At 54.0% G+C, this 24,848-nt stretch overlaps 11 protein-coding genes across 11 annotated transcripts; 7 read left to right on the top strand and 4 right to left on the bottom strand.

The window, feature by feature from the left end:
- Positions 1-707: 707 nt before the first annotated feature.
- On the top strand, positions 708-1,289 carry CCOS01_00126 (uncharacterized protein; the record flags this gene model as incomplete). Its single annotated transcript, XM_060448323.1, has 1 exon — positions 708-1,289. The coding sequence occupies one exon, from the start codon at positions 708-710 to the stop codon at positions 1,287-1,289; it is 582 nt and encodes a 193-aa protein (XP_060319761.1).
- A 3,051-nt stretch (positions 1,290-4,340) lies between these two features.
- Positions 4,341-5,706, top strand: CCOS01_00127 (1-aminocyclopropane-1-carboxylate synthase; the record flags this gene model as incomplete). The annotated part of the gene is made up of 2 exons (XM_060448324.1): positions 4,341-5,611; positions 5,661-5,706. The coding sequence occupies 2 exons, from the start codon at positions 4,341-4,343 to the stop codon at positions 5,704-5,706; spliced, it is 1,317 nt and encodes a 438-aa protein (XP_060319762.1).
- Positions 5,707-5,946: 240 nt separating this feature from the next.
- CCOS01_00128 (glycosyl hydrolase family 88) lies at positions 5,947-7,194 on the bottom strand (the record flags this gene model as incomplete). The annotated part of the gene is made up of 1 exon (XM_060448325.1): positions 5,947-7,194. One exon carries the CDS (start codon positions 7,192-7,194, stop codon positions 5,947-5,949), a length of 1,248 nt encoding a protein of 415 aa, XP_060319763.1.
- Positions 7,195-7,773: 579 nt separating this feature from the next.
- CCOS01_00129 (uncharacterized protein) lies at positions 7,774-8,785 on the top strand (the record flags this gene model as incomplete). The annotated part of the gene is made up of 3 exons (XM_060448326.1): positions 7,774-8,020; positions 8,373-8,607; positions 8,743-8,785. 3 exons carry the CDS (start codon positions 7,774-7,776, stop codon positions 8,783-8,785), a joined length of 525 nt encoding a protein of 174 aa, XP_060319764.1.
- A 2,138-nt stretch (positions 8,786-10,923) lies between these two features.
- Positions 10,924-12,525, top strand: CCOS01_00130 (F-box domain-containing protein; the record flags this gene model as incomplete). Its single annotated transcript, XM_060448327.1, has 1 exon — positions 10,924-12,525. One exon carries the CDS (start codon positions 10,924-10,926, stop codon positions 12,523-12,525), a length of 1,602 nt encoding a protein of 533 aa, XP_060319765.1.
- A 1,526-nt stretch (positions 12,526-14,051) lies between these two features.
- CCOS01_00131 (uncharacterized protein) lies at positions 14,052-16,383 on the top strand (the record flags this gene model as incomplete). The annotated part of the gene is made up of 3 exons (XM_060448328.1): positions 14,052-14,849; positions 14,907-16,202; positions 16,261-16,383. 3 exons carry the CDS (start codon positions 14,052-14,054, stop codon positions 16,381-16,383), a joined length of 2,217 nt encoding a protein of 738 aa, XP_060319766.1.
- Positions 16,384-16,735: 352 nt separating this feature from the next.
- CCOS01_00132 (uncharacterized protein) lies at positions 16,736-17,619 on the bottom strand (the record flags this gene model as incomplete). Its single annotated transcript, XM_060448329.1, has 2 exons — positions 16,736-17,270; positions 17,348-17,619. 2 exons carry the CDS (start codon positions 17,617-17,619, stop codon positions 16,736-16,738), a joined length of 807 nt encoding a protein of 268 aa, XP_060319767.1.
- Positions 17,620-18,919: 1,300 nt separating this feature from the next.
- Positions 18,920-19,642, top strand: CCOS01_00133 (uncharacterized protein; the record flags this gene model as incomplete). The annotated part of the gene is made up of 1 exon (XM_060448330.1): positions 18,920-19,642. The coding sequence occupies one exon, from the start codon at positions 18,920-18,922 to the stop codon at positions 19,640-19,642; it is 723 nt and encodes a 240-aa protein (XP_060319768.1).
- Positions 19,643-20,132: 490 nt separating this feature from the next.
- CCOS01_00134 (uncharacterized protein) lies at positions 20,133-21,476 on the top strand (the record flags this gene model as incomplete). The annotated part of the gene is made up of 1 exon (XM_060448331.1): positions 20,133-21,476. The coding sequence occupies one exon, from the start codon at positions 20,133-20,135 to the stop codon at positions 21,474-21,476; it is 1,344 nt and encodes a 447-aa protein (XP_060319769.1).
- A 242-nt stretch (positions 21,477-21,718) lies between these two features.
- CCOS01_00135 (short-chain dehydrogenase/reductase family Oxidoreductase) lies at positions 21,719-22,940 on the bottom strand (the record flags this gene model as incomplete). The annotated part of the gene is made up of 4 exons (XM_060448332.1): positions 21,719-22,358; positions 22,418-22,490; positions 22,553-22,785; positions 22,867-22,940. The coding sequence occupies 4 exons, from the start codon at positions 22,938-22,940 to the stop codon at positions 21,719-21,721; spliced, it is 1,020 nt and encodes a 339-aa protein (XP_060319770.1).
- An 806-nt stretch (positions 22,941-23,746) lies between these two features.
- On the bottom strand, positions 23,747-24,802 carry CCOS01_00136 (uncharacterized protein; the record flags this gene model as incomplete). The annotated part of the gene is made up of 1 exon (XM_060448333.1): positions 23,747-24,802. One exon carries the CDS (start codon positions 24,800-24,802, stop codon positions 23,747-23,749), a length of 1,056 nt encoding a protein of 351 aa, XP_060319771.1.
- Between the last annotated feature and the right edge of the window lie 46 nt (positions 24,803-24,848).

Genomic DNA, 24,848 nt, shown 5'->3' on the forward strand with positions numbered 1-24,848 from the left:
AAAAGCAACAGGCTGGTGCCTACCTACGAGTCTAGGACCACCTAGCTATCTAGTCCGATATTCTCAGCTCCGGCGGATACTGCCAGGAATACCAATAAAAGTCCCTAGATCCAGCTGGAGCTCAAGATTCAAACCAGGACCGGGATCGCCAGACCAACAAAGATAGCCAACCACGGCCACTGCACGCCATTGCTTCTGATTGACTTTAGCATCGTCATCTCCCCCTGCTTCAGCTCCAACTAGTCACTCGCTACGTCGAGGTTTCCAACACCTCGGGAGAAGCTTCTTCTGGCCGGGCAACGTTGGCAACCCTCGCTCCTGAGGGCTGCGATGTTTCCTACACAGGCACAGGTTCGCGACACTGCGCATGCGCACACGCACACGCACGCATAACAAGACCAGACCCGATCGAGTCAATGTTCGCTCGCCTTATTGCCTGTTCCACGACACGAGCCGCCGCCCTCGTGCGTCGTTGCTCGGCGTACCACGTCGGACACAGCTGTCACTTGAAGAATACGTACTGAGCAATCATTCGCCCGCGATATCGAGCATGCATCGAGCATTGCCCTGCAGCAGTGCAGAGAACACCGCCGCCCGCCGCCGGACACTTGCCGCCGACTTTTGCTTCTTGCCCACCGAGAGACCTTTGTTGCGGCATATCTGTCCCGTCAGCGACGGTCAACCCAAGAAGAGAAGCGGTCTGCAACATGAGTCCCGTTACAGCGACTGACCATGCCATGCCGTCCACCTCATCAGCGTCTTTCGTGTCGCCCCAACAAAAGTCGGACAAATCACTACGCACACCGACGGGCCAGTCAACGCAGCGACAGCGACAGCGACAGCGACAGCGGCAGCGGCAGCGGCACAAGCAAGCACCGGGGAGGGGCAAGCAGAGTGAAAGCAATAAAACAACTCGGGAGAAAAAAGAAGTCACCTCTGCTTCCGGCCGCCTTGATGAGTTGGCATGCATAGCCTTTGGTCCTGTTGTTTTACATGCTCCAGTACACCAACAGAGAGAGGCCCATTCCCGACTGCCTCACGGCTTGCCCGCCGCTCGAGACACTGCCGTACAGCGCAGCGCCCCCCTGCTCACCCGCCGTCCAATCTGCATCGTCCACGAGAGCGGGCACGCCATGCCAACGCATCACAGGGCCCCAATCGGCCACCCCTTGACCAACCCAGCGAGCTTCAACCAGCATCAACCCACACCGTCTGCTACACCACATCCTTCTCCAATCTCCATCAACAATTCCCGTTTCCAGGGGGCCAATCGTCGACTACCAGACTGAGTCCTTCCTGCCACTCTCCTGCAGCAGCTTTTGAGGTACCGCCAGCCCCAGCCGTTGTCCTCAAACCTGTCCAGACAAGGTCGGCAGACCGTCCCCCGAATGCCACCCGAATTCCACACCGCAAAACGGTCAGCTCATCTACCCGCGCGCCGGATGGGTTGCATTCTAGCTCTCTAACCACATCATTCGTTGCACTCGCTGCATCGTGTACAACTTGCTCGTACCCATTCAGCGCCGCACGAAAACCTTCACGATCTTGTGTTCGTCCACTACCAGCAAGTAGCCGCCTTCATCCTCACCGTACGAGGTGTCAACTACCACTGCTGGTCTATTCGGTGTTGGTTTTACAAAAAGTACATCCTGCAGTCCTTCGAGGCTGTCGCGCTGGAATCTATATCGCCTTGCCCAAACAAGTTCGCCAGCTTCGCATACGAGGTGCACCTCGACAACAAGTCGGGGGCACTCATTCCAAAAATCAGGCACTTTGTGCCATCCACAATGACCAGAGCGGGATTTTGGGCCTCTAAATTGGCCTCTACCGTGTAGCTGGGTAGATCCAGCCACTCTGCGCCGCCAGGCTGGTATCACGTTGATCCCGTACCATTGCCGCCTGCCAACCCCTCGATGCCACCATCGATGGTACCAAAATACCTCTCCATCCCGGTTCTGGCCGCCCACAGATCGCTCATCCCCATGCACGTCAGATTCGCCAGTCAACCAGTCTTATTCGTCTCAACCTCAGACCCCCATTCGCTCCGCTGACCCCATGTCCATCTTGCATCCCGCCTCCCGCCCGCCTATTGAGCCCCAGCCGTCATCGGTCCCTGCGACTCAGGCGCTGCGTCTCTGCTGCCTTTCCGGCTTGTATTTCGTCCTCCTGGTGAGGCCAGGCGGTCTTCTTCTGTGATGAGCTGTGCGTATCATGCCTTTGAACTGGGCCTAACAGAGATGGAGGACAATAAAGGGTGAGTACTTGGCCCGAAAAGATCCGGCTGGACGGACAATACAACGTAGTTTTTGTGTGGGAGCAACCAGGTATTTGCCCACGCCAGGTTGTATCAACATGTGGTAGATATCACGCTCGGAAAGCTATTCAACCAGCGCGCCGGTGACAACAAACATGTTGGACCCATCAGCCAACGCTCGTCCTTTGGTCCTTGGAGGCAATCCTGCCGGATTCCCATTAATGCCGTCTGCTAATGGGCCACTGGGATTAGGGCTGCATATGCCATCGTGGCTTAATCTGCGCTCCCGACACTAGTGCGCAGGCATGAGCCCAGTTGATGGCCCCGTTGTCAGCATGCTGTGTGACTGTTTGTTGTCATTTCCGTATAAGGCGTCTGGCCGCTTGGCCGCCTTGTGGCCACTTCCGGTGTTATTTGGGCTCTTCTAAGCTATGGCTATAGTGCCCAGCTGAAGCCTGACAGCTTCTTTCACCCCTCGGTGGCCATCCTTCTTCTCCCTTGGCGTGATATTGCCAAGTCGCTGGTTTATGAGAGAGATCCGCGTGTATCTCTTTAGACGTCTGACTGCTTCTTGCGCATAAAATGATGTTGAAGCTCACTATCTTTCGCTTAACATGGAAAGGTGTCGTTCATTGTGTCCCGTCATTCTTCTCGTACATTCGGACGCGTGAACATTAGAACATAGACACGATGTATGTATGTAGGTATAGGAATACGAAGTTGAGGGCAAGATCCTTTATGTGACAAGCTTCCTCGGTACACAAGCTGGCTGCAATAGCACTCCTTCTTGTGAGTACCTCCAGCGTGTTCTTTCTTGTGACCTCATATGTCTGTTTAGCAAGCTAGAGGGTGTTTCTAGACCAGAAGACCAGCCAGTCGAGTCTACTTGACTAAGCGAGAAGTGCGTATGGATCAAATAGGAGGCTTCATTTGCGGCCTCCCCATTGCTATTGGCGGTGAATGCATCCCGGTGAGCCTTTGGGTGCTGCGGGATTTGAAAGTTCCTAATGTGTTTATGTTCTAGAGGTACTGACATCCAGGAAGACTGCATGTGTTCATAGCTGCTGCCATTTCAGTGTAAAAATTTGGCATTTTTCGATGATTTTGAGTATACAAGTTGATTTAGTATACAATCTTCCTAGTTGCGCCAGAATATTAGGCTCAGGTGTATTCTTTGGTACAGAAAAGTCTGGAATTATCTCTTCGTAGCGAGCACGATAATTCTGGACATCTCCTCAGACGAAAGTAAACTTTTGCCCGGACTCGGCGGTCTAGATTCACAGTCTTTTTTTGCGGTATTCAAAAAGATTACTGGTGGACGAAAGATATCTTTTGATAGCGTATCCTTTATCAGTCTCGTATAAAAGGTGGCTAAAAACAGAATTCATGAACTATTTTGTTTTACCCTTTTTATTTCACTAAATGGTGCAGCACTCCCCAAGCACTGGCGAGAGGCAAAGAGAGAAAAGGACTCGAGCCTCCTAGAAGATAGTCGCTTGATGAATACGACTACCTTACGTTAGGACAAGGGTAACATGAGGGGGGCCTTTGGTAGCACGCTGGGGTTATCGACCGAACGCCGGAGCCGAGACCGGCTGCGGGGCCGCGTCTGAGCATCAACCGCCGGCCCGGAGTTCCGTGCAATGTCACGTACTCATACCGTCAAAGTCAGTCCGTCTCTCCCACGAAACTCATGAATAGAGCAGCAATTGCGAAACGTGGTAAAGCTTCACAAATACCTTAGTATGCAAACGCATCGCTTCAGAGTGGGAATTGAGTGCTTTTGCGCAAGTTGTAACGAAACACATCAGCGCCCATTAGTGGAACCCGCCGGCCGGTCATGGATGGGTGCTGAGAGGCCGTAGAGGTGCGCAAAACATGAACCCCTTCTCGTTCCCCGCGCCGGATGCCGGTCGCTCGGCCGGGATCTATTCCTCCGAGGCGCCCTTCCGAGTACATCAGCAATCCCAAGTCTCTCGAAAACCCATTCTTGGAAAGACAAGCTGATTCGGACTTTTTGTGAGATAGTTCACCATCAGCCAGGCTTTCGTTTCCCAAAAAACCACACTTACGCAAACAAACACAAATGACCTGCACCACATCCCCCAAAGGCGCGATGCTCTCGCCCCGCGCCGCCAAAACCGCCTCGGCCCTCCATCGGCCGTGGCGTTTCGCCCCCGTCCAGACCTACTCGGCCTCCTCCAATCCCTCGGGCCTCATCTCCTTTGGCAGCGCAAGCAACGCCCTCATGCAGCCCGCCGTCGCCGCCTTCGCCGCCACGGTCCCGCTCCCGCCCGACGTCTTCGGGTACAGCTACAGCACCGCCGGCGGCGCCCGTCTCCGCGCCGCGATGGCGGGGCATTTGAATGCCACGTTCAGTCCCCATACGCCGCTGGACATGGAGCATGTGAGGGTCGCGGCGGGGGCGACGGCCGTGCAGTGTATTCTCGCGTTTGCGCTTGCGTCGCCTGGTGAGGGTGTGTTGGTGCCGAGGCCGGTGTATGGGCGGTTCGAGCTTGATTTCGGGAACGAGATGGGGGTGGAGGTCGTGTATGCCGATACCACGTCCGAGACGTGTTTCCTGCCGGACGTGGTGATTGAGGAGATGGAGGCTGCGGTGCGGAGAGAGATGGGGAAGGGGGTAAGGGTTAGGGCGGTGATGATTGTGAATCCGAGTAATCCGCTGGGACGGTGTTACCCCCGCGAGACGCTTGTGGCGATTATGCGGTTTTGTGGGAGGCACAAGATTCATCTCGTCAGTGATGAGGTGTATGGGCTTTCCGTGTTTAGGTCTTGTGAGGAGATGCCCGAGTTCACGTCGGTGCTGTCTATCGACCCGGCGGGCATCATCGACCCGGACTTGGTGCACGTGGAGTACGGCCTGGCCAAGGACTTTGCGTCGTCGGGGCTGCGGCTGGGCGCGCTGGTGTCGAGAAACGCGGCGCTGCACGAGGCGTTTTCGAGCGTGGTGAGGTTTCATAGTCCTGCCGGGCCGTCCGTCGCGATTGCGTCTGCCATGTTTGAGGATCGGGTGTGGCATGATGAGTTTATTGCTAGTTCGAGGCGAGCCATCGCCGGCGCGTATGGATTTGTGACGGGGAGGTTGAGGGAGATGGGGGTTGGGTATGTGGAGGCGAATGCTGGGTTGTTTGTGTATATTGATCTCTCGCCGTGGTTGCCGCCGCCGTGGGAGGAGGGGGAATATGAGTCAGATCGGGACAGAGAGTTTGCGTTGGCGGAGAGGTTTGTTGAGAGGGGTGTGTTTTTACATCCAGGGGAAGAGCATTGTCTTGCGCCGGGGTGGTTTCGGTTGGTATATACGCAGGAGGAGGATATCGTGGCCGAAGGGTTGAAAAGGTGAGTCTACGGGGAGACGTACTTGAGAACTTGGCTAACATGACTACAGAATCGACGAGACTTTGAAGAACCTGCCTTGGCAACTGTCACACTAGGCACCCAGACAACAGACAGAACATCACGCATTATGGAGACGATCAACACATAATCAGGGAGAAACGAATCTATGTCCATGTAAATGAGGGAGAAAAAAATGTACAGACGCCCCCAGAGGAGGGATTAAGAAATTAAGTTTAATTCATGTACACGCTTGAGGGCCATGACTCTTTGTTATCATCGACCGTATGCTTCCGTCACGTCTTCAGGTTCCCCTAGACACTTCCACCCCTACTCTCTTAAAAGTGGTAGCGGCGGTTGAAGGTGCGGGGACCGCGGGGGCCACGAGGGCCACCACGGGGACCACCACGACCGGGGCCGCGGGGACGGCTGCCACCACCGGCGGAGGTCTGGTTGAAGGTCTCCCACTCGTAGGAGGCGAACATCCAGGGGCCGACGCCCTTGTAGTCGTTCATGGCGATGGGAACGGAAGTGTAGTACTCGAAGCTGGCGTTGCTCTTGAGGGAGCCGACCTCAACGGTGCCGTTCCAGTTGACGGTGCCGTTGGCGTTCTCGACGACAAAGGTGGTGAGCTCCTGGTAGCCCTTGGCGGCGGCGGGGAAGAAGCGGCGCTCGGGAAGGAGGCCGAGGCGGATACCCTTAAGCCAGGAGAAGACGAAGAGGGCGGAGGCGGAGGACTCGATGTAGTTCTTGGGGCGGCCGACGTAGGGGCTGTCCATGATGAGCCACCAGCCACCGGTGGTGCTGTCCTGGGCGTTCTTCAGGCCCTCGGCGAGGGTGACGAAGAAGCGGGAGAGGGTGGTGACGCCGGGGTGGCCGCGGGGGAGGAGCTCAAGGACCTCGAGGAGAGCGACGGCGTACCAGCCGACGGCACGGGACCAGGTGAGCGGAGAGGCGCCGGTGATCTGGTTGGCCCAGACGGCCTCCATCTTCTCGTCGAAGCCGTGGTACAGGAGACCGGTGGTGTAGTTGCGGGTGTGCTTGTCAATGACCTCGAACTGGTTGACAATGTCGTTCCAGGCGGTGGTGTTGTCCTTGTCGAAGAGGGAGGTCCACTTTGCGTAGAAGGTGTCGGCCATGAAGATGCCGTCGAGCCACATCTGGTAGTCGTAGTCGGGGCTGCGGTGGAAGAAGCCGCCCTCGTCGGTACGGGGGTGGCGCTCGACAAGCTGGTCGCGGATGGTTCTCGCGGCGGTCTTGTACTTCTCCTCACCGGTGCGCTCGTACCACCAGAGGATGTTGTTGCCGATACGGTACTCGTCCAGGGAGTAGGTGGTGGGCTTCCAGTTCAGGATGCTGCCGTTGGACTGGACGACGAGATCATCGATACGGCTGCGGTACCAGTCGACGAGGGCGTCATCCTTGGTGAGCTCGATGGCGGCCTCGAAGCCGTCGTAGAGGACGGCCTTGGTGTAGTGGTACGGCTTCTTGTTGTCGATCTCATGCTTGGTGAACGAGTCGGCGGTCCAGGCGAGGTAAGGACCGGCGGCCGCCGCGGCGGTCGCGAAGAAGAGGACGGACTTCATTATGGACTTTGGTATGAGGGGTTTTGCTTTGCTTTGGGAGGTTCAAAAGAGTGACTATGTCGAGATTCGGAAATCACGACAGGAGGAGTGAGAAGCAAGCGGATGAAGGAGCCAGATCTGAGTCGCCAAGCTTCCTCAAAAGACGGCTAAGGCTGGGGGGAAGGGAGCTCTTTTTAATCCAAGATCGGATACAAGCCGGTTCGTCTGCGCCTCCATGTTTGCTGGAGAGCACCCGACGGGGGGGGGGGGGGGAGTTGCAACGGTGCAACGAAGGATCCATCGACGGGGTTCTGGGATGAGTTGGAGTGATTAGGGACGACAGTGGGGGGGTTGCGCTTATTGATCATCACCAGAATGATCAGATGGGGATAGCCAAGCAGAGCATGGCGACTGCGAGGACGAGGGGTTTGCAGATTGGAGCAATGAACAGCACTGGGCTTGAGGCCGGGAGATCAGGGAATCAGGGGTTGGAAGAAAGGCAGAGGATTGCCAAGTGGAAGCCAAGGGCAGAGCAGAAAATATCCAGGAACTAGAGATCCATCATGGTCATCTTGTTTCTCATCCCGCACCGCCCGCACCATGTCGGACAAGTCCACCGTTGTCGAAGAGGAATATGATGTGCTTCTATGCCCTGCCCAGTACTCTGCAAAGACAGATACGCCAGCGGCTATCTCGAGGTCGTCGCCAGCACAGTGGGAGCTTGTTTACGAGCCAGGTATCGTCGCATCCCACCCCCTCTACGGTTCATCTCCGCCTGCTTGGCCCGTTCTGGCGAAGAAGTGGATGGGATGTTGGACGGAGGATGGAGAAATAAGGTCCGGATCCAGTGAGTGATGAGAACGACGGTTGAGGCTCCCCACGTACGCGTCTTGGCAACGTCTTGGCACGTCTTGAGAAGATTGAAAGACGGCGGGCCTGCTTCGCTTCTCAAGTGCTACGCCGCTCCGTTGCTAGTCGTGCTAGTCGTGCTAGTACCTGAGTATCCGTAGAGACTAGCTACCATTCGTAAGAGCAGACCCGTCCGCAGTCCTAAGCGGCCCCGGGAGTTGCAGGGCGTTCACCTTCTCTATCAGTTTAAACTTATGGGTCCGTCGCCGCGGATAAAGGCCAACAAGTATTGACTTTCTTGGGCATTTGGACAATTGAGATGACCTTTGATCTTTTCTGCTAGGGCCAAGCCCGGGCGGGATATGCCCGACACTGGATGACCGTTGGAGTTGGCATGGACGAAAGGGAATTTGAGGAGCTCAAGACCACAATAGGCACAATTTTTGCGCGTGATGTGGGCACCGTCGGGGGCCCTGGACGTTGCGTTGCCAAGCTGCGTATTCGCTGCACCCCTTCATCTCAGAGCTCGCTCAACGGGATGGCCCCACGTCGGGTGCGACTCTTCAGCCCGCGCTCATTATCGATGTAAGACTGTAGGTAGGTTCGGGATGAGTGTTGGTCTTGCATGTTCTTGGCTTGTTTGGTTGGCCTCCTGGGCTGATGATTGATGGATCATGGAGCGCCCAGCCGGACAAACTCCCAATATGAAAACATTCGAAGAGAGATATTCGGCGACGCGGTGTGGATTGTGGACTCTGGCTAAAATGCGCTGCATGGGCATGAGTGAGCCTCCAACGACTGTTCTATGGCACAGTCCAACGGTCAAACAGTTCAAGAGATCAGCTTTTCTCGGCCGGCTGCAAAGATGCCTGGTATTTGATAACGATTGCGCAATATTTCATGGTCGGCCAAGTTCTGTTGATTCTTTTTGAGAGCTTCCGCCGAATGGTCCTGTGAGTGGTCAAATAATCACTTGATCTCGCCGTACTATGATAAACTCCCTGCGTGTCTTTTCGCGCTGTTGACGCCGGCACGATGTTTAATCGATGAAATTGGCCATGGTATTTTAGCTTCATTGCCAAGACAGTCGCATCGAGGTGTTGAAGTAACCCTGCTGGGGATAGATGTCAGCAGCGATAAATCTGCGACACTTCCGAGCCAAACGTCGGCGCGATGAACCGGATCTCCAGTCCAGGGCAGAAAAACAAAAACAAAGAGCATGAAAGAAAATCAGCCACTCGTTAAGCAAACATGGCTCCCGTGCCGAATGTGACTTTGGCCGGTTGATTCCGAGAGAGCAGACCAAACACAATCTGGTCCATCGTGGCTCCAGTCTTCGGGAGGCGAGGTATATCATTCAGGGGCACAGGGGCAGCAGGCTCGGTGTATATCCGTACGGATACTGTGTGACGAGTGTTCTGCGTGGCACGGTGGCAGTGATGTAATTCGCTTTCGTTCTGAGTGAACTCACTGCCCAGTGTCAATCTGTATAATCAGACAGGGTGAGGCGTAGTGGCGAATCCTGCGAGTCGCCATCTCCGCCAAGGAACTGAGTGGGTGGATTGGTGGTCTTTGCTTTTCCGTTCCCTCTCCTGTGAGTCTGATCGGCAGATAAGACGTTCTTGTCTTGAGTCGAGTGTTGGTCACGCTGTCTGTGGGTGAAAGTGAGACTGATTCAGACGATTGAAGATGTTCGTTAGTGCGCCAGCCGACTGCCTACCCGTCAAAGTCAAGACGACGATGGATTAAGCTCATATGGCGTCAAATAGCCGCCCCCGAGAGCCTGTTTTAACCTGAGATAAGCAAGCCGACGGGCTGTTCAAGGATCGCTCGATTGCTGAATTGCCTTGATTATGCAAAAAGGGCAAAAACGACTGCTTTTGCCGACGATAGAGTTTGAACCCAATTTACCTAGGAAGCATGAGCCACATGGTGCAAGCCACCTGTTCTTGTGGCTTGACTACCTTATCGCCTTGTCCACAGGCGTGCGTGGCTGGTGACTGAGGTGGGGACCTGAAGACCGCCCGACTCGCAAGTCATCAATGGAAGGTGCGCTGCAGGTTGGAGTTGCTCCGTGCTCCCGGCGGGAGGGCAGGTGGGTGATGGCCCAAGCTTCTTCCATGTCAATCTTGAATGTCACTGTGGTCGCCCTTGCCAATTGGACGCAGCTTCCTTTGCCAGACTGGAGGCACCAAACTTAATGATGCCTTACAGCAGCTTTCCGGCTAACAAGGTCCCTAAAAAGGGCAGACTAGGACAGCCACAAGCCAATCAGCAAGAACGACCCAGCGCAGTCTGCGCCATGGGTCGCACCTCCCAGCAGTTGTGCGACGTCCTCATACTGCACGTCACCTTCCAGATCTCGACTACCATTAGGCAGGAACGACCTAGAATGGGTATCGACATACGGGTACCGACAGGCAACGATCGGATTTGGCAAGGCTGAAGCAGCAACAGTTCCTTCCTGCCCGGCATCTGCAACTAGGTACCTGTCTCGTGTATACTGGTACTGAATTACTTTGAGTTGTGCGAATCTTTCAATCTCGGCCAATTCTTTCCCGCTTCTGACACTTCCGAAAAGCATCAGCAACTCACCTGCGAGTTCCCCGCTTCTGCCTGGATCGTGAAGCTTCGCCCCACCCACTCTGATTCATTGGACTTCCATACTAATCATTACGTCCATCGACCCAACCAACTATCGAGAGCTGCTGGCAGGATATCATTGCCCTTGGTATTTCTCGCGTCTTTGATTTTCTTCTGTTTATTCTCTTTGTTTATTCTCTAGAAAAGAGAATACTCTCTAGAAAAGAGAATACTCAGCTCATCTGTTTTCAGTTTCATTTTCTACCTTGAACGAAGCAGTGCATCAATACCTTGGCACACTGCCGTCGCCCTCCCACAATGTCACAGCCTACGCCATCGGCATCAGAGCCTTCAATATCAGTCATGGATGCGCCGGCAAACCCTCAGTCCAAATCGCCCTTCAACAAAGTGCCTCTCGAGGTTCTCATTCGCATATCGGATCAATTGTCAACTCCCGACCTGGGAAGCCTTCGTCTGACATGCAGGTCCATAGAGCAGTCCATGTTCAATATGTTCATGAAGGAGTTCTTTACTCAACGCCAATTCATGCTCACCGAATTCAGCCTACAGACCCTCATCGACATCAGCAAGTCGCGGCTGAGTGATTGTCTCGACTATGTCATCATCGGCCTTAATACATTCACACGCCATTACTTTTCCCCAGGAGAAGAAGCCCAGGAAACCCGCTATCGCGAAGCCCAATCCGATCACCACACCCTGGTCAACAGCGGTCAAGACGTCGCTATGCTGACGGAGGCTTTCAAAAACCTCAAGAACCTCAAAACTGTGGGCATTCGTGACTACCATTCCGCGGGAAGGGGCTTTCGGGATGGCTTCGAGGTCAGCTGGGCGAGTTACGGCGCCACCACACTCCGCCAGGATACCGGAGTAGATCTTCTGCGCATACCTATCGATGAGATGGTCGCCTACACCAACAAAGTCTTCATCACCCTTTTTACCGCACTTGGTCATGCTGGTGCCCGGCCCAGTGCCTTCGAACTGCTCCGCCACCAGCAAGGCGTGCCCTCTGACGACGCTTACAACCTCTTCACCAAATACCTCAAGCCCAAGGTCGTCCCGGTCCTCGAGGGCATCGAGACCTTTATGAGCGTTGTGAACGTAGCGACCGGCCCCTTCCGAGTCACGTCACTCACAGGCAGCGCGGGAACTCAACTACGACGTCGACACGATTATTCCCTGCGTCTCTTCTTGGGTCACATGCCGAACCTCAAGCATCTACGGTTGAACTTTGCGCACCCAGGCCATAACTCTGATGCTGTTGATGAATTCATTGACTGGCTGGGTACACCTGTCCTCGGTGCTCATTCTGAACCGGACGACAACCAGCTACCGATGCCTCCAGCTCCGGTAGCGTTTCCCCATCTGGAAGAGATCAACTTGGGCTTCGTTGAAGTTGAGCCGAAGCGGCTTCTCCAAGTCGTGCGAAAGCTTGCACCAACACTGAGGAATCTCGAGCTGTGGAAGGTCACGCTCCGCAGCCGTACAGGAGCTGTTCAAGGGGACTATAACGCGAGAGGCGACATTTCCATTATCAACATGTGGGCTCGATTTCTCCAGAGTCTGCGCGACGTCCCCGACCTCGATCTGAAACATATCATGGTCGGTTGTCCTGCTCAGCGCATGTCTATGACGAGCGCCAGGGTATGGGTTCAAGCCACAGACGGGGTGCCGGACAAGACTGTGAGCAGACGCGAGTACACAGGCATCGACTGGAGGCATTTTGTCGGAGACTTGGCAAAGCAAATCATGGTTGATATCCCGCCCGAGCGTAAGCGCAACCCGGAGTCGGACGAAGAAGATGACGAAGATTCGGACGATGGTATGGACGATGAGATTGACGATGACATGGACAACGACATTCTGGAAGATGACATAATGGACGCGATACAAGGTCAGTAGTTACGTGCTGCAACTCCCTTTAGCTCTTGCGTTTTCCCGAAGTTACGGATCTGTTTTGCCGACTTCCCTTATCTACATTGTTCTATCAACCAGAGGCTGTTCACCTTGGAGACCTGCTGTGGTTATGAGTACGACCTGGCGTGAGAATTATTCCTTCCCGCGGATTTTCAAGGGACGTCGAGAGCGCACCGGACCCAACAGAAGTGCTGTATTGACCGGCTTCCCTTTCACCATACGGGGCACAAGGGCCCCTTTGAAACGGAACTTCCCTATGGTTTAGGATCGACTAACCTATGTCCAACCGCTGTTCACATGGAACCTTTCCCCACTTCGGTCCTTCAAGTTCTCATTGAAGTATTCGCCATTCTCAGAGTACTACGGTCTAGTCAACGTGGTCGCTGCTTCAGTGGCCGTGGAATAGAATGGCGGAGCTGGCGAGGGGTGAATACTACATAATGGCTGACGACTTGATACTCGATCCAGAACAAATGGAGTCAGGAGGCTACTTTCCAGATGGAATTGAGGAAGCGCTGGATGGCCTCGAAGACACGATAGCCTACGAGCAAGGCTTTTACCCGATTGTGTTTCAGTAGACGATGGTATAGGAAACAATTAGGCCTGGGTCGTAATTCTGCTCGACTTTTCTTCCTATGATGACCACTTTTTTTTGGGAGGTGGGGGGGGGGGGGGCAATTGGAGAATCTTGGTGGCTGAATGGGGAGTCTAGCCATCGAGTCGAAGACTTGAGGTTTCCCGTCTGGTGATGCTGGCCATGTAGTTGCTTCTGGAGGTGTATTACAGTCGGTGTAGAGTCTGGAATTGGGATGAAAGGACCCACCATGTAGATATCTAGGCAGCTGGCCCGCTCAAGGAAGTCAATCAGGGTTGGCATACGGATGGGCATGAAGCGATTCGGATACTTCAGATGGCAAACTTGAGGTACACTGCAATTTGAAGCCAATACCTTGCTCCAGGCAGGAGCTCCTCTAAAACTGAAAAGCGTCTCCAGGGGAGAAACATCGTCAAGTATCTAGGTACCTTGATTGGCACCTAGAAGTGGTTGATAGTGAAGTACTCCGTTACTTGTGGTGGTACGGCGGTACCTTGATGTTGAGACGGCACGTGAACTCGCGAGGACCTCGAGCAGTCGCGGTGGCTCGTGCGCCAGGCACCAGCGGCGTTGGTGCCTGCAGGACCATGTTGGTTCGTCCAGAAGGAGCTGAAAGCGTGCGGCACCTTCCACCCAGGTCCCAAGGCACTAGGTGAGGTAACTCCAATTGGCAATGAGCTGACTTGTTTTTCTGATCCAAAGTCAAAGGAGGCACAGCGAAATAAATCATCTCGTCTCCCTTTCATCTTTTCGTCTTTCATCTTCACTTTCTTTTCCATCTTAGAATCTCACACAACCACCATCGATTGGACTCGGTCACTCAACACGGGGACCCCTGTCATACTCTCCAAGCTCTGTTTCCCTGAATCAAGCTCCCCTGTATACATAGCCGCATAACCTCCACATCCCACCCACAATGTCCGCTCCAAGGAGATCCGGGAGAACAGCTGCAGCAGCTACAAGCGCTGCTCCCAACACCCCTGCGGCCCAGCCATTGGCTGGCACTGTCATTGCCATCAGTGGCACCTTTGACAAGAAGCGGACGGATCTCGAGTCGTGGCTCTCCTCCCTCGGTGCCGGCATCGCCAAGTCAATCACCAAGAAGACTACTCACCTTATTACGACACTCGAGGAATTCAAAGCTGTAACCACCAAAGTTGCTTCCGCTCAGAAGAATGACATCTTCATCGTCACCCTTGATTGGGCCGAGAAGTCCGAGTCTCAGGGGTCCAAGGCCGCCGAGAGCGATTTTGAGCCCGGCAAAACCACAACGACCAAGGCAAAGGCCGCCCCGGCTACAGCCACCAACGGCTCGCAGCAGAATGGCTCGCAGTCGCAGTCTCAAGTCAGCGCTGCATCCCAGACCAGTGCCGCGAGCAAGAAACGCGTCAAGGCAGATGCTCAGTCTGACAATGACAGTGATGCTGATGCCAAGCCCGACGTCAAGAAGCAGAAGGCTGCCGCCGGTGTCAAGGGCAAGAAGAAGGCTGCTGGTTCTGCGGCCGTGGCCGACGATGCTGACGACAAGACCGACGTGAAAAAGAAGGCTGCAAGTGGCGATGCCCAGACAGCCTCCAAAGGAATCGTGGTTCCTCTTGACGAGGGCTGCAAGGTCCAGGGAACCGTCTACATTGCACCCGACGGTGTCATCTACGACGCATCTCTGAACCAAACGAATGCTTCAAACAATAACAACAAGTTCTATCGTATTCAGGTATGTGCACGCCGACTGATGGTACTAGTCCAAGCCGCCATCTAATCGTACCCGCAGCTTGTTCAAGATGGCAAAACGTTCAAAACGTGGACCCGCTGGGGCAGAGTCGGAGAATTCGGCCAGTGTGCTGTCCTCGGCAATGGTAGCCTCGACGACGCGTTGAAGAACTACGACAAGAAGTTCAAAGACAAGAGTGGTATCGCGTGGGCCAAGCGCGCAGACCCTCCCAAACCCGGCAAGTATGCCTTTGTTGAGCGTAGCTACGAGCCAGACTCGGACGACGATGAAGAAGACGATGAGGAGGGAGCGGCCGGCGACGTCAAGAAGGAAGAGGACGACAGCGACGACGAGATGGCAGACCCAGTCAAATCCTCCCTTCCTCAACCGGTGCAGGACTTGATGGGCCTCATCTTCAACCAGCAATACTTCCGCGAGGCCATGACCTCCATGAACTACGATGCCAACAAGCTGCCTCTCGGAAAGCTCAGCAAGAATACCATTCTCAGAGGTTTCCAGGTGCTCAAAGACTTGGCCGCTCTTTTCAACGACAGCACGCTTGCCGACTCCGAATACCACATGTCGGTCCCGGCTGCGACTGAGCACTTGTCCAACTCGTACTACTCGCTGATACCCCACGCCTTTGGTCGCAACCGTCCGCCCATCATTGGATCTGGTGCTATGCTGAAGAAGGAAGTCGACTTGCTCGACAGTTTGTCTGACATGAAGGTCGCAGCGGACCTTATGAAGGTTGATCGCAAGAATACGGACGTTCACCAAGCCGACAGACAGTACCAGGGTCTCGGAATGGAGGAGATGACTCCCCTTGACCGCAAGAGCGCCGAGTTCACCCTTCTTGCCGAATACCTGAATGGATCCAGGGGCTCTACCCACGGCCACACCTACAAGATTGAGGACATCTTCCGGATTGAACGACAGGGCGAGCTGGAGCGCTTCGAGAAGAGCGAGTTCTCATCCATCAAGTCCGACCGCAGATTGCTGTGGCATGGCTCCCGAGTCACCAACTATGGTGGTATTCTCAGCCAGGGTCTCCGAATCGCCCCTCCTGAGGCCCCCGTGTCGGGCTACATGTTTGGCAAGGGCATTTACCTTGCAGACATGTCGAGCAAGTCAGCAAACTACTGCGCCTCCTATAACTCAGGGGGTCAGGCGTTGCTGCTGCTTTGCGAGGCTGAGCTTGGTGACCCAATGCAGAAGCTTACGAGAGCGAGTTATAACGCGGGCGATGATGCAAAGGCAGGCGGCATGTGGTCCACTTGGGGTCAGGGTAACACCGGGCCGAGCAAGTGGAAGGATGCTAGCTGTGTCAACCCGGACCTTAAGGGAATCCAGATGGTGAGGACAAGCCGCACCTCAATTGCAACGCAAAGATCTATTACTAACGATTTCGCAGCCCGACGTGAGCGTTACGCCGGGCCCCACCAATGTTCCAGGCGCATCCCTCATGTACAACGAGTATATTGCTTACGATCTTGCTCAAGTCCGTCTTCGGTACTTGTTCCGCGTCAAGATGTGAGGTAGCAGGCGGAGAGGCTGGAAAGATCTAACAGCATGGCTTCAAATGAAAGTTATCAAGACCCTCGAGGCAGGGTTGCATATTTGCAAAAGAATCGACCAAGGTAAAAGGTTTTTACTTTCTATTTCATTACCACTGGCAACTGGCGTTCGATGTAGCTAGGTAAATAAAAGGAACAACTAACTTGCTAGTATTTTACACGTTGTCTGCTTGCCCATTGCCAGTAGATGTGAATATGCTCTGACAATATCCGATATCGCCGTGCCTATGGGCGGCTCATTACCAGCCATTTCATTGACTGGCCCCCCGTGGGTTTGACGAATTCAATTGAAATGCAGGAAGCTACTGTCTATCAATTTTCCAAGTGTCTCGATCTCTGCCCTCCAGACTCGACGAGATCATCCACTTCACCAGTATCTTTCCCACGCACTGCCTCCACCTGCTCATACACTCTATCCAGCCCCCAAATAGTCCACACAACACACCCCAGCACTGCAAACTCCATCAAGACCGTCATGAACAGATACGTTGTCGTATCCCCACTCACCGCACTAAACCTCCTCTCCCCGGTACTAACATAGGCAATCGTATACGAGATCCGCACAACCATGAAGGGGAAACACCCCGCGAACCCCACCATGGCCCGCCTCTCTGCCTGCGGAATCCGCCTCCACTCCTTCGCTAGAAGCACGAAGAGGAGGACGCCCCAGAAGTAGAGCGCGGCAAAGAGGCCTACGCCCGCCCTCGTGAGCGTGCCGGGCGCCGTGGCGTCGGATGTCTTTTTGGCTACGACGATGTAGTCTGCGATGGAGATGCCGAGGCCGGCCCAGCAGATTAGTTCGGGGATGCGGAAGTGCCATTGTGTTAGGACCTGGACGAAGGAGTTGCTGTTTCGTGGGTGGTGTGTCAGCGTCGGTGTTCTCTTTTGTAAAGCAGCTGACACTGGATAGAGACGGGGACTTACACCCTCTTGAGCAGATCAAGCAGTACAAAGGTCAAGAGCACGAGACCGAGGGATTCGCAGACAAAGATGGCGGCCCAGACTGCGCGCGAAGAGTTTGTGAGTGTTCCCAGCATGCAGCCGGCGCCGACGATGCGGATGGCGGAGATGAAGGAGATGCCGAACCAGCCCATTTTCTTTTGGATGCGGAAGAGGATGCCGAAGGCGAGGTAAACTAGGAAGACGATGATTTGGGCGATTGCTACGCCGTCGCGGTATCGAAGGGAGCGTGTCATTGCGGTGTTAGTGCTGATGTTGCCGGGTGTAGGTTTGGCGATGTCGAGAGTAACGGGAGAAGGGCCTCTCTGAACCAGCGTGAAGGGAAAAGCTACTCAAGCTCAATGACAGAAATCTTTTTCAATTATCTGATTTCATGGTGCATTTTTGTTTGAACGTGATGCCTCCGATCATGTAAGCTCTCGCCGGACGGACCTTCGGCGCAGATCTGCAATGTCCCCCGGCCCCCGTTCGGGAGGCCGCTCATGTGGGACCCACTTTATTCCGTTAAGCGAGTGCGAGTGCGCTATGGAGTGTTCGCACCAGGCAAGGCAGTGCTGCGGATTTCTTGAGGTAACTATTAAGGTCCAATGAAAAGCAATGCAACCTACCAAGACGGATTTATGAGGATTCGATCTGCTAATTTGCTGACCTTTCAGCCCCTGGATGATGGGCGGATCGTCTGCTCAGCCCTGCTGTAAGGTTGGACAAGCGTCAAAGGAACATGACAGCCATCATCCACCCCTCAGCCAAGAAGAATTTACCATGAGACAAATTGCTTTTCAGATGAGATGACAGCCGCTGCCTGCAGTTGATCGAAAAAGTTGGGCTGACAGCTAGCGGCTTTGGATGAAAGGGCAGTATTGCTGAACACCCGCCCTCTGAGTAAGTTTCATCTCCTCGTGCACCAACAACTGAACATCCAGAACTGGCAGGCTTTCGGCGGAATATTTTGTTTTTCTCAGCGAAATTGACTAACGATCCTGCTACGAATTCAACAACTGAATTTGCCGACATGGCTATTCCAACCATACCTTAGCTAGGTCCTACCGTTGAAAGACAACATGGATGGGATCAGTAGCTATTCCCACCAACATGCCCTTTCCTTATGAAGTCATCGCGGGGCATCGGACGCCGGATTTAGGCCCCACGCCAGAAACTCTAAACTCTAAACGCCGGCAGTGGCTTCCGATTTCTCCTTTCCACCTTTCCACCTTTCATCATCGCACCCCGTCTCAGTGATTGCCACCATCCGATAGTCACTTAGACTTGTGCGACAACTCGAATTGCTCAAAATCTAGGAACAACCGTGCCTGTAATCGTGCGGGATGCTTTGCGACATTTGGGAGCCCAGCGACAATTGGACTGGCATATCTGATCAAGCGCGAAGAAAGAGGTTGCAAAATAAGCTCAACCAGCGCGCGTATCGTTAGTACTGCTCCGGAAGGATGCAAAGTCCCAACAAACTCACCCTGGCCAGGTAGGAGACATGGAAAAAAGGGCGACCAGGCATCATCGAGTTCAGGAGAATCAGATGACATGGGCGCGATCTGCGCAATAGTCAGAGACACGGCCATCAAACAGCACGAGGCAGGACCTGAAGCCGCCAGCCTCAGAGGTGCTTATAGAAACGACGAGAGCATTTTGACTACGCTATTGGCCGGATGCAAGCTCATCAGGTGTCCTCGACGGCAAGCTTTAGCTCGAACACGCATACAGCAAGTATACGAAGACTACTCTCTCCACGCTCCTAGGCCAAAAGCTTTGCATATACTCGTGCGGCTTCGAGTTCTAGCCGCCCTCGCTCACAATGCCTCCTGTATGGGGTTTCCTCCAGAAGGCTTGTGCCGAGCAGACTACATCTCACCGTATAATTCCTACGGCCCCTTGATGCCCTCTCAACCACGCATGGCCAGTTCAGCCCTCCAGCCCACTCCTTTACAAAGAACGGTCCTTCACCATCCCTGGATCGATCTTTTTCCTTTCCCCCGACTGCGGGACAACGTTCTCGTCGGGCTCGCCAAAGGCGATCTGGACGACGACGAACTATGCGCTGATATCTTGGAGGTCAAGGACGAGGACCTCAGCGACAAGCCTTCGCTAATTGTATGGGGCGAACCCTGGGACTGGAAGGCATGGGAGGCGAACGAGGACTTCTTTACGAAGTGGGGATTCTTGGTTAAGGGGTGCCCGGAGCTGTTAGAGGCTACAAACTCCTGGAGGGTCAAGCGGGGTGAAGAGAGGCTTGTATTTGAAGTCTAAGCTCAGCCCGGAGTCGATGGCGTGGTTGTCAAGGCACTGTAAGCCTAGATTACGGACAAGAAAGGTTTTGCCAAATGGGATACTTCCGAGTTCTCAATTTGCATTTCTTTTGCTACTTGTTGTATTGGAAAGCTTCAGTATGTTCTTCTTGAGGCTTATGAGGTAAAGACCATCAGTGACAACATGGACTGACTGCCAACTTAGAGCAGGATATCGAGGTAAATATTCGTCGAGTGTACGTGTCAGGCTTCCAAGGACGATGTTCCATGCAAAATCGTCAGGTCGCGCCTCGTTGGCCCGTGGGCACGCGACTGAAAATAAGAGTTGCATCTCCGCAGGCAACTCCGCCAGATCTCCGCGTCTGACTTAGCCCCCGTAGCCAAACCTTGTTTCGGACAACACAACCTCTCTCGAGACCTCCAATATCTCAGCCTTCTTGACCACCAGAGGACTAGTGACCTGTTTGGCTTCAACAATCCATCAGCTCACCATGGCCCGCAGATCGAAACAAAAGTCCTGCTTTGCTTGTGTGGAAGCAAAGAGGCGTTGCGACCAAAGTCTCCCGGCCTGCTCACGGTGTCTGGACAAGGAAGTCGTTTGCACGTATCCCACTGTCCGGCGAAGTAGACAAGCGCCTATATCGAGCCATGTCAGCTCGCGACTGGGATCCGGGTGGGATATCGAGGCCTCGTGGCCAGGAAGCGACCTCGACAATATCGGGGTCGTGCTGGATGAGGCCCTTTTTGCTCCGGTATCCGCACCCGGGCCGGCAGCAAATATCGCCGCAACGACGATGACAGCCACGTCTTCTTCCTCCACCTCCTCCGCCGCCATAAGCCAGATCACCTCCGATAGCGCTTCGAGGCCTGATGTCCCCAACGCGGAAGGCTTGAACTGGTTTCTCCAATCCACCTCCTGGACCATCGACTACCAACGCGAAGCGCCGGTGTCAATTCCGCCAGCCGCAGTCTTTACCAACTTCATCCGCGGACTGCAATCTTGGCTCGTCCGCTTCCTCCACAAGGGGTACAATCCCTTCATCCACCAGCACCTCTACTCCGAGACGACCATGCCCCAGTGTATCCAGGATGCATACGCAGCTATTGCTATAGCACAAACCATCACCCCGGATAACGAGCACGTGGTAGACGCGGTGTCGTCGAATTACATCATGACCCTCTTAGCCGCCAACTCCGCAGACGAGGCCCCGTTTCTCCCGATCCTCTCGACAAGGCAACATCTAGCGCGCACTCAGGCTCTTTTGATCCACCTGCTCTTGTGCCTCTTCTCCCCGTCAATACCTCGGAGAAGCAAAGCGGAGAACTTGATAGACACCCTGCGTCTCTGGGCCCGCCAGCTGTGGGAGTCGGCAGCGCTAGATGCAACGACGTCCCCAGTTTTTCCCAACTTTCTATCGAGGATGTCATGTACTCAAACCATTGAGACGGACGTAGTCACCAGCTTGTATCAAGCCTTCATCCTCTCCGAGTCCATCCGTCGCACCTTCCTTCTTACGAGTATGGCTACGGGGGTATACACCAGCCTGAAAGAGACTTGGACTCATGACTGTGCCGGTGACGTCTGTATCACGCTCCGCGGCGAACTCTGGGAAGCTTCCTCCTCTGCCCGCTGGGAAGCCGCCGCGCGGAAAGAGGACCCTTTATTTCTGCATAGCCTAAAGGGACAGTCTCTGGTGGCCCGAGGAATTCGGGCTGCTGAGGTTGATGAATTTGCGCGGCTGATGTTCACTCTTCTATGGGGATTGGAAAAGGTGGATCAGTGGGTTGTGAGCACCGGAGATTGTGTTTCTGTAAACTATGGGACTTGTGTTTGAGCTCTACCGAGTTTGGCGTTATGGGTTAACTAGCCTATTGCTCATCATTGCAACGAAATCAGTGAAGTGGAGCAGTGCTCATCTAGTTACCGTGAGACGTGCATGTGGCTTCTCTTGAGGATCCGAAATAGCAATTTGTTTCTAAGTTGTTGACTGCATACATATACATACACATGTACTCTACATGGAAGCACAGCAACAAGCGAGCTACCAAAAGTGATTCGAGAGACTTCAGCACCTGATTACCATGGTTGAAGACCAGGGAGTCCTTGAGCGCAAAGCTGCGCATTCACTTCCTCATTGGCGTTGCGCCACAACCCAGTGACTTGCTCCTCGTTCGAAGCGACTGGGTTCGGGTCTCCAATCTTCCCACCAGGGAACACGAACTTGCCCTTGTATTTGAAGGCATCCTGGCGAATCTCCTTCGAGACAGCTGCAAAGACGGGCGTCGCAGCGCCTTGCTCTGGGAAGATGAATGTCCAACGCGCAATCGTCTTGATCAGACTAGGATTGATCGAGAACACGCCCTCGGTGGCGACTTCGCCGGGGTGTACTGCCATGGATAAAATCGGCAGTTTCTGCTCATCCATCCGCTTCTGCAGTTCCTGGGCGAGTATGGCATTGGCAGCTTTGGATACGCCGTAGCGGATCGTGTCGAAGCCGAATATGAAGCGACCGACATAGCGCCACTGCCAGGGAGGCGAGGGGACTGGATTACAGAAGCAGTCGGGAGAGTTGAAGTTGAATGGAAATTTGCCCGGTACCAATGCGACTTGAGCACTTGAGCTCATCGTGACCACTCGGACGTCGGCGTCTTTATCCTTGAGGGCGTTCTTCAGCAGCGGGAGCATGCGGTTGGTGAGGAGAAAGGGGCCGATGAAACTACAGTGTTTAGTACCTTATGCTCAACTTTTCCAACTAATCGAGACTGGTTGACATACTTGGTAGCCATATGTACCTCCCATCCAGGTCCAACCAATTCCGTAGACGTTGTTCCTGCGGCCGCATTGTGGACTGGACGATCTGCATGTGAGAACCAGGCAAGAAGGAGAAAAAGGATCAGTGATGAGACGTACTTAGAATGTCGACTTTGTGCTCCTTCGCCTTGAGCTTGTCCACTGTCGAGGTTACACTTCGCATATCGGTGACATCCATCGTCATCCACTGCAGGTTTTCGGGATCGATTTCAGGGTGACCCTCCAAGATTCGATTGCGTGTTTTGATTGCTGTTGTATCGGAGCGTGTGGTGAAGTAGACCTTTGCGCTCTTCTGTGCGAGAAGTCTTGCTATTTCGCGACCAATATCGCTGCTGTTGACCGTGTCCTGTCAGATACCCGCCTGAGGGACGAGGATTTTACAACACTTGGGTGATTTGGAGATAGTTGCGTACTTGCCGCCCGTCACGACGGCGATCTTTCCTTTCAAATTAGGCATATCCTTTAGAGGCATCCACTGATTAGCCATTCTGAAAAGATTGTGTTGAGGATGCCACTTGAGGGAAGACTCAGTTTCCAAAAGTTCTGGAGAGTTGCAGGGGAGGGCTGTCTTGAGGCTGAAAGGTTTGTGATGCGATGGGGGTCTGGTGATGAATTTGGCATCGGTCCATCGTCATTTATACTTGATGCGCTGAAATAGTTGCATAGAATTGAATAAGTGCCTTTAAGCTTTAAAGCTGAAGATAGAGTCCGAAGTCCGGAAGTATCGGGCTTGAAGTAAGCGCGCGCGATGATAGTTCCTCCGCTCGGTACTATTGGAACTTTGTAAATTCTTGAGACGCACACGCGAAATGCTTCGGAGACATGTAGAAAGCATGATGTCAAGCATGGAGGCTGAAGCTACATCGGTAGACTGTCAGAATGCCGACTGTGTATCACGTCAAGCACAGTACACAATGCGGCGGAATTGCTCCGGAGCACTAGCGGAGGAACGGCGGATGGATAGTGGAGGAAAGTGGGGACCCTGGCCGTCCGCCGACCGGGAAGGGAACCTGAAGATTCAAGCACTAAAATTACTTCAAAGTCCGCTGTCCCTGTATACCGTATAAGTCAGCACCTTATGAACCGCCTCTTCTAAAATCTGATGACTACCAGATTGTGAAATCAGTACGCATCGTTTCCTGCTTCTGACATCCCATTCTTCCCTCCCAGGATTTCCTTCACCTCTGGGATGTTCACTTCCATCACTTTCCTGACTTGTTCTTCGAAAGAGAGAGATGGGTTTGGCAGCCGCCCCGGACTATTTGCATGAAAACACCAGCCCTAGCCTTAGCATCACTGAAGGGGATGCTTCAGCACGAGCTTCCCAAATGTTCCTTGCTTGGACACTGTCTCCATCTCTTCCAGCGCCTTTTCTCCCGTACCCTCGAACACACGCACGACAGGAAGCTCGAATCCCTTTCCGTAACTCTTGACTACCCAGTTGAGAGCAGCCCACATGTTGGAGGCCTTTCCAGGTTCTGCGGGGATGACATGGCGACCACCGGCAACCTCGAAGACAATATCGTAGTCTCGGGATCCGAGGACTGATTCGCTTGGCGGACGCTGCGCACCCGTTGCATTGACCCAAGAAAATTGAGTATCGGCATTGATGTTGGTAAGCGCACCGAGCAGCAGCTGACTTGATTCGAGCGACCCCGCGGTCTCGAATCCCCATACCCGAGAGTGGCCTGTTTTGATGACCGCTTGTCTGACCTTGTCTGAGACATCGGCATCCTTGTAGTCGAAGCATTCGGTTGCACCGAGTCCTCGGAGAAGATCATGACGGGGGAGAGATGCCGTAGTGATGATGTTGGTAACCCCGCTAGCTCGGGCCAGCTGGATGGCGGACAGGCCGACGGCCGTTCCTCCACCCCATACAACCAGCGTGCCCTCAACAACATCAGTACTGGATCCTGGGAGAGGAAGTTTGAAGTGGTTGTACAATGCGTCGCTGGCGGTGTGGCTGACGGTGGTTATGGCTGCAGCGTCGGGGCGGGGCATGTTCTCAGGGACTCTGAAAAGGCCAAGTTTCGGCGTGGAGATGCGCGGCTTATGAGCGCCGTACTCTTTGGAGTATTCTCCATGGGCAACACTCTGACCGGCCACGATGTCGCCGACTTTGAACCCAGAGTCGACGAGCGCGGGGCAGTCTAGGACCTTGCCGCAGAAGTCGGTTCCCGAGACAGAGTTGCGGAAGTTGGTGAAGTGTACTATCTTGAGATCCGCAGGGTTGACTCCCGAGTAGACGACATCAATGAGAATCTCGTCGTCTCGTGCTGTGACTGGAGGGAGGTCATGTCGAGTAACGACTTGTCCATCACTTCCGACGAAAAGAGCAGCACCTGTCATGGTTAAAAGTGAGTGTAAGGCGCAAGATATCAATGGAAACGCGAAA

This window comes from Colletotrichum costaricense (assembly GCF_030867565.1).
Source record: "Colletotrichum costaricense strain IMI 309622 chromosome Unknown Scaffold_1.1, whole genome shotgun sequence".
In the NCBI taxonomy this organism is placed as follows: domain Eukaryota; kingdom Fungi; phylum Ascomycota; class Sordariomycetes; order Glomerellales; family Glomerellaceae; genus Colletotrichum; species Colletotrichum costaricense.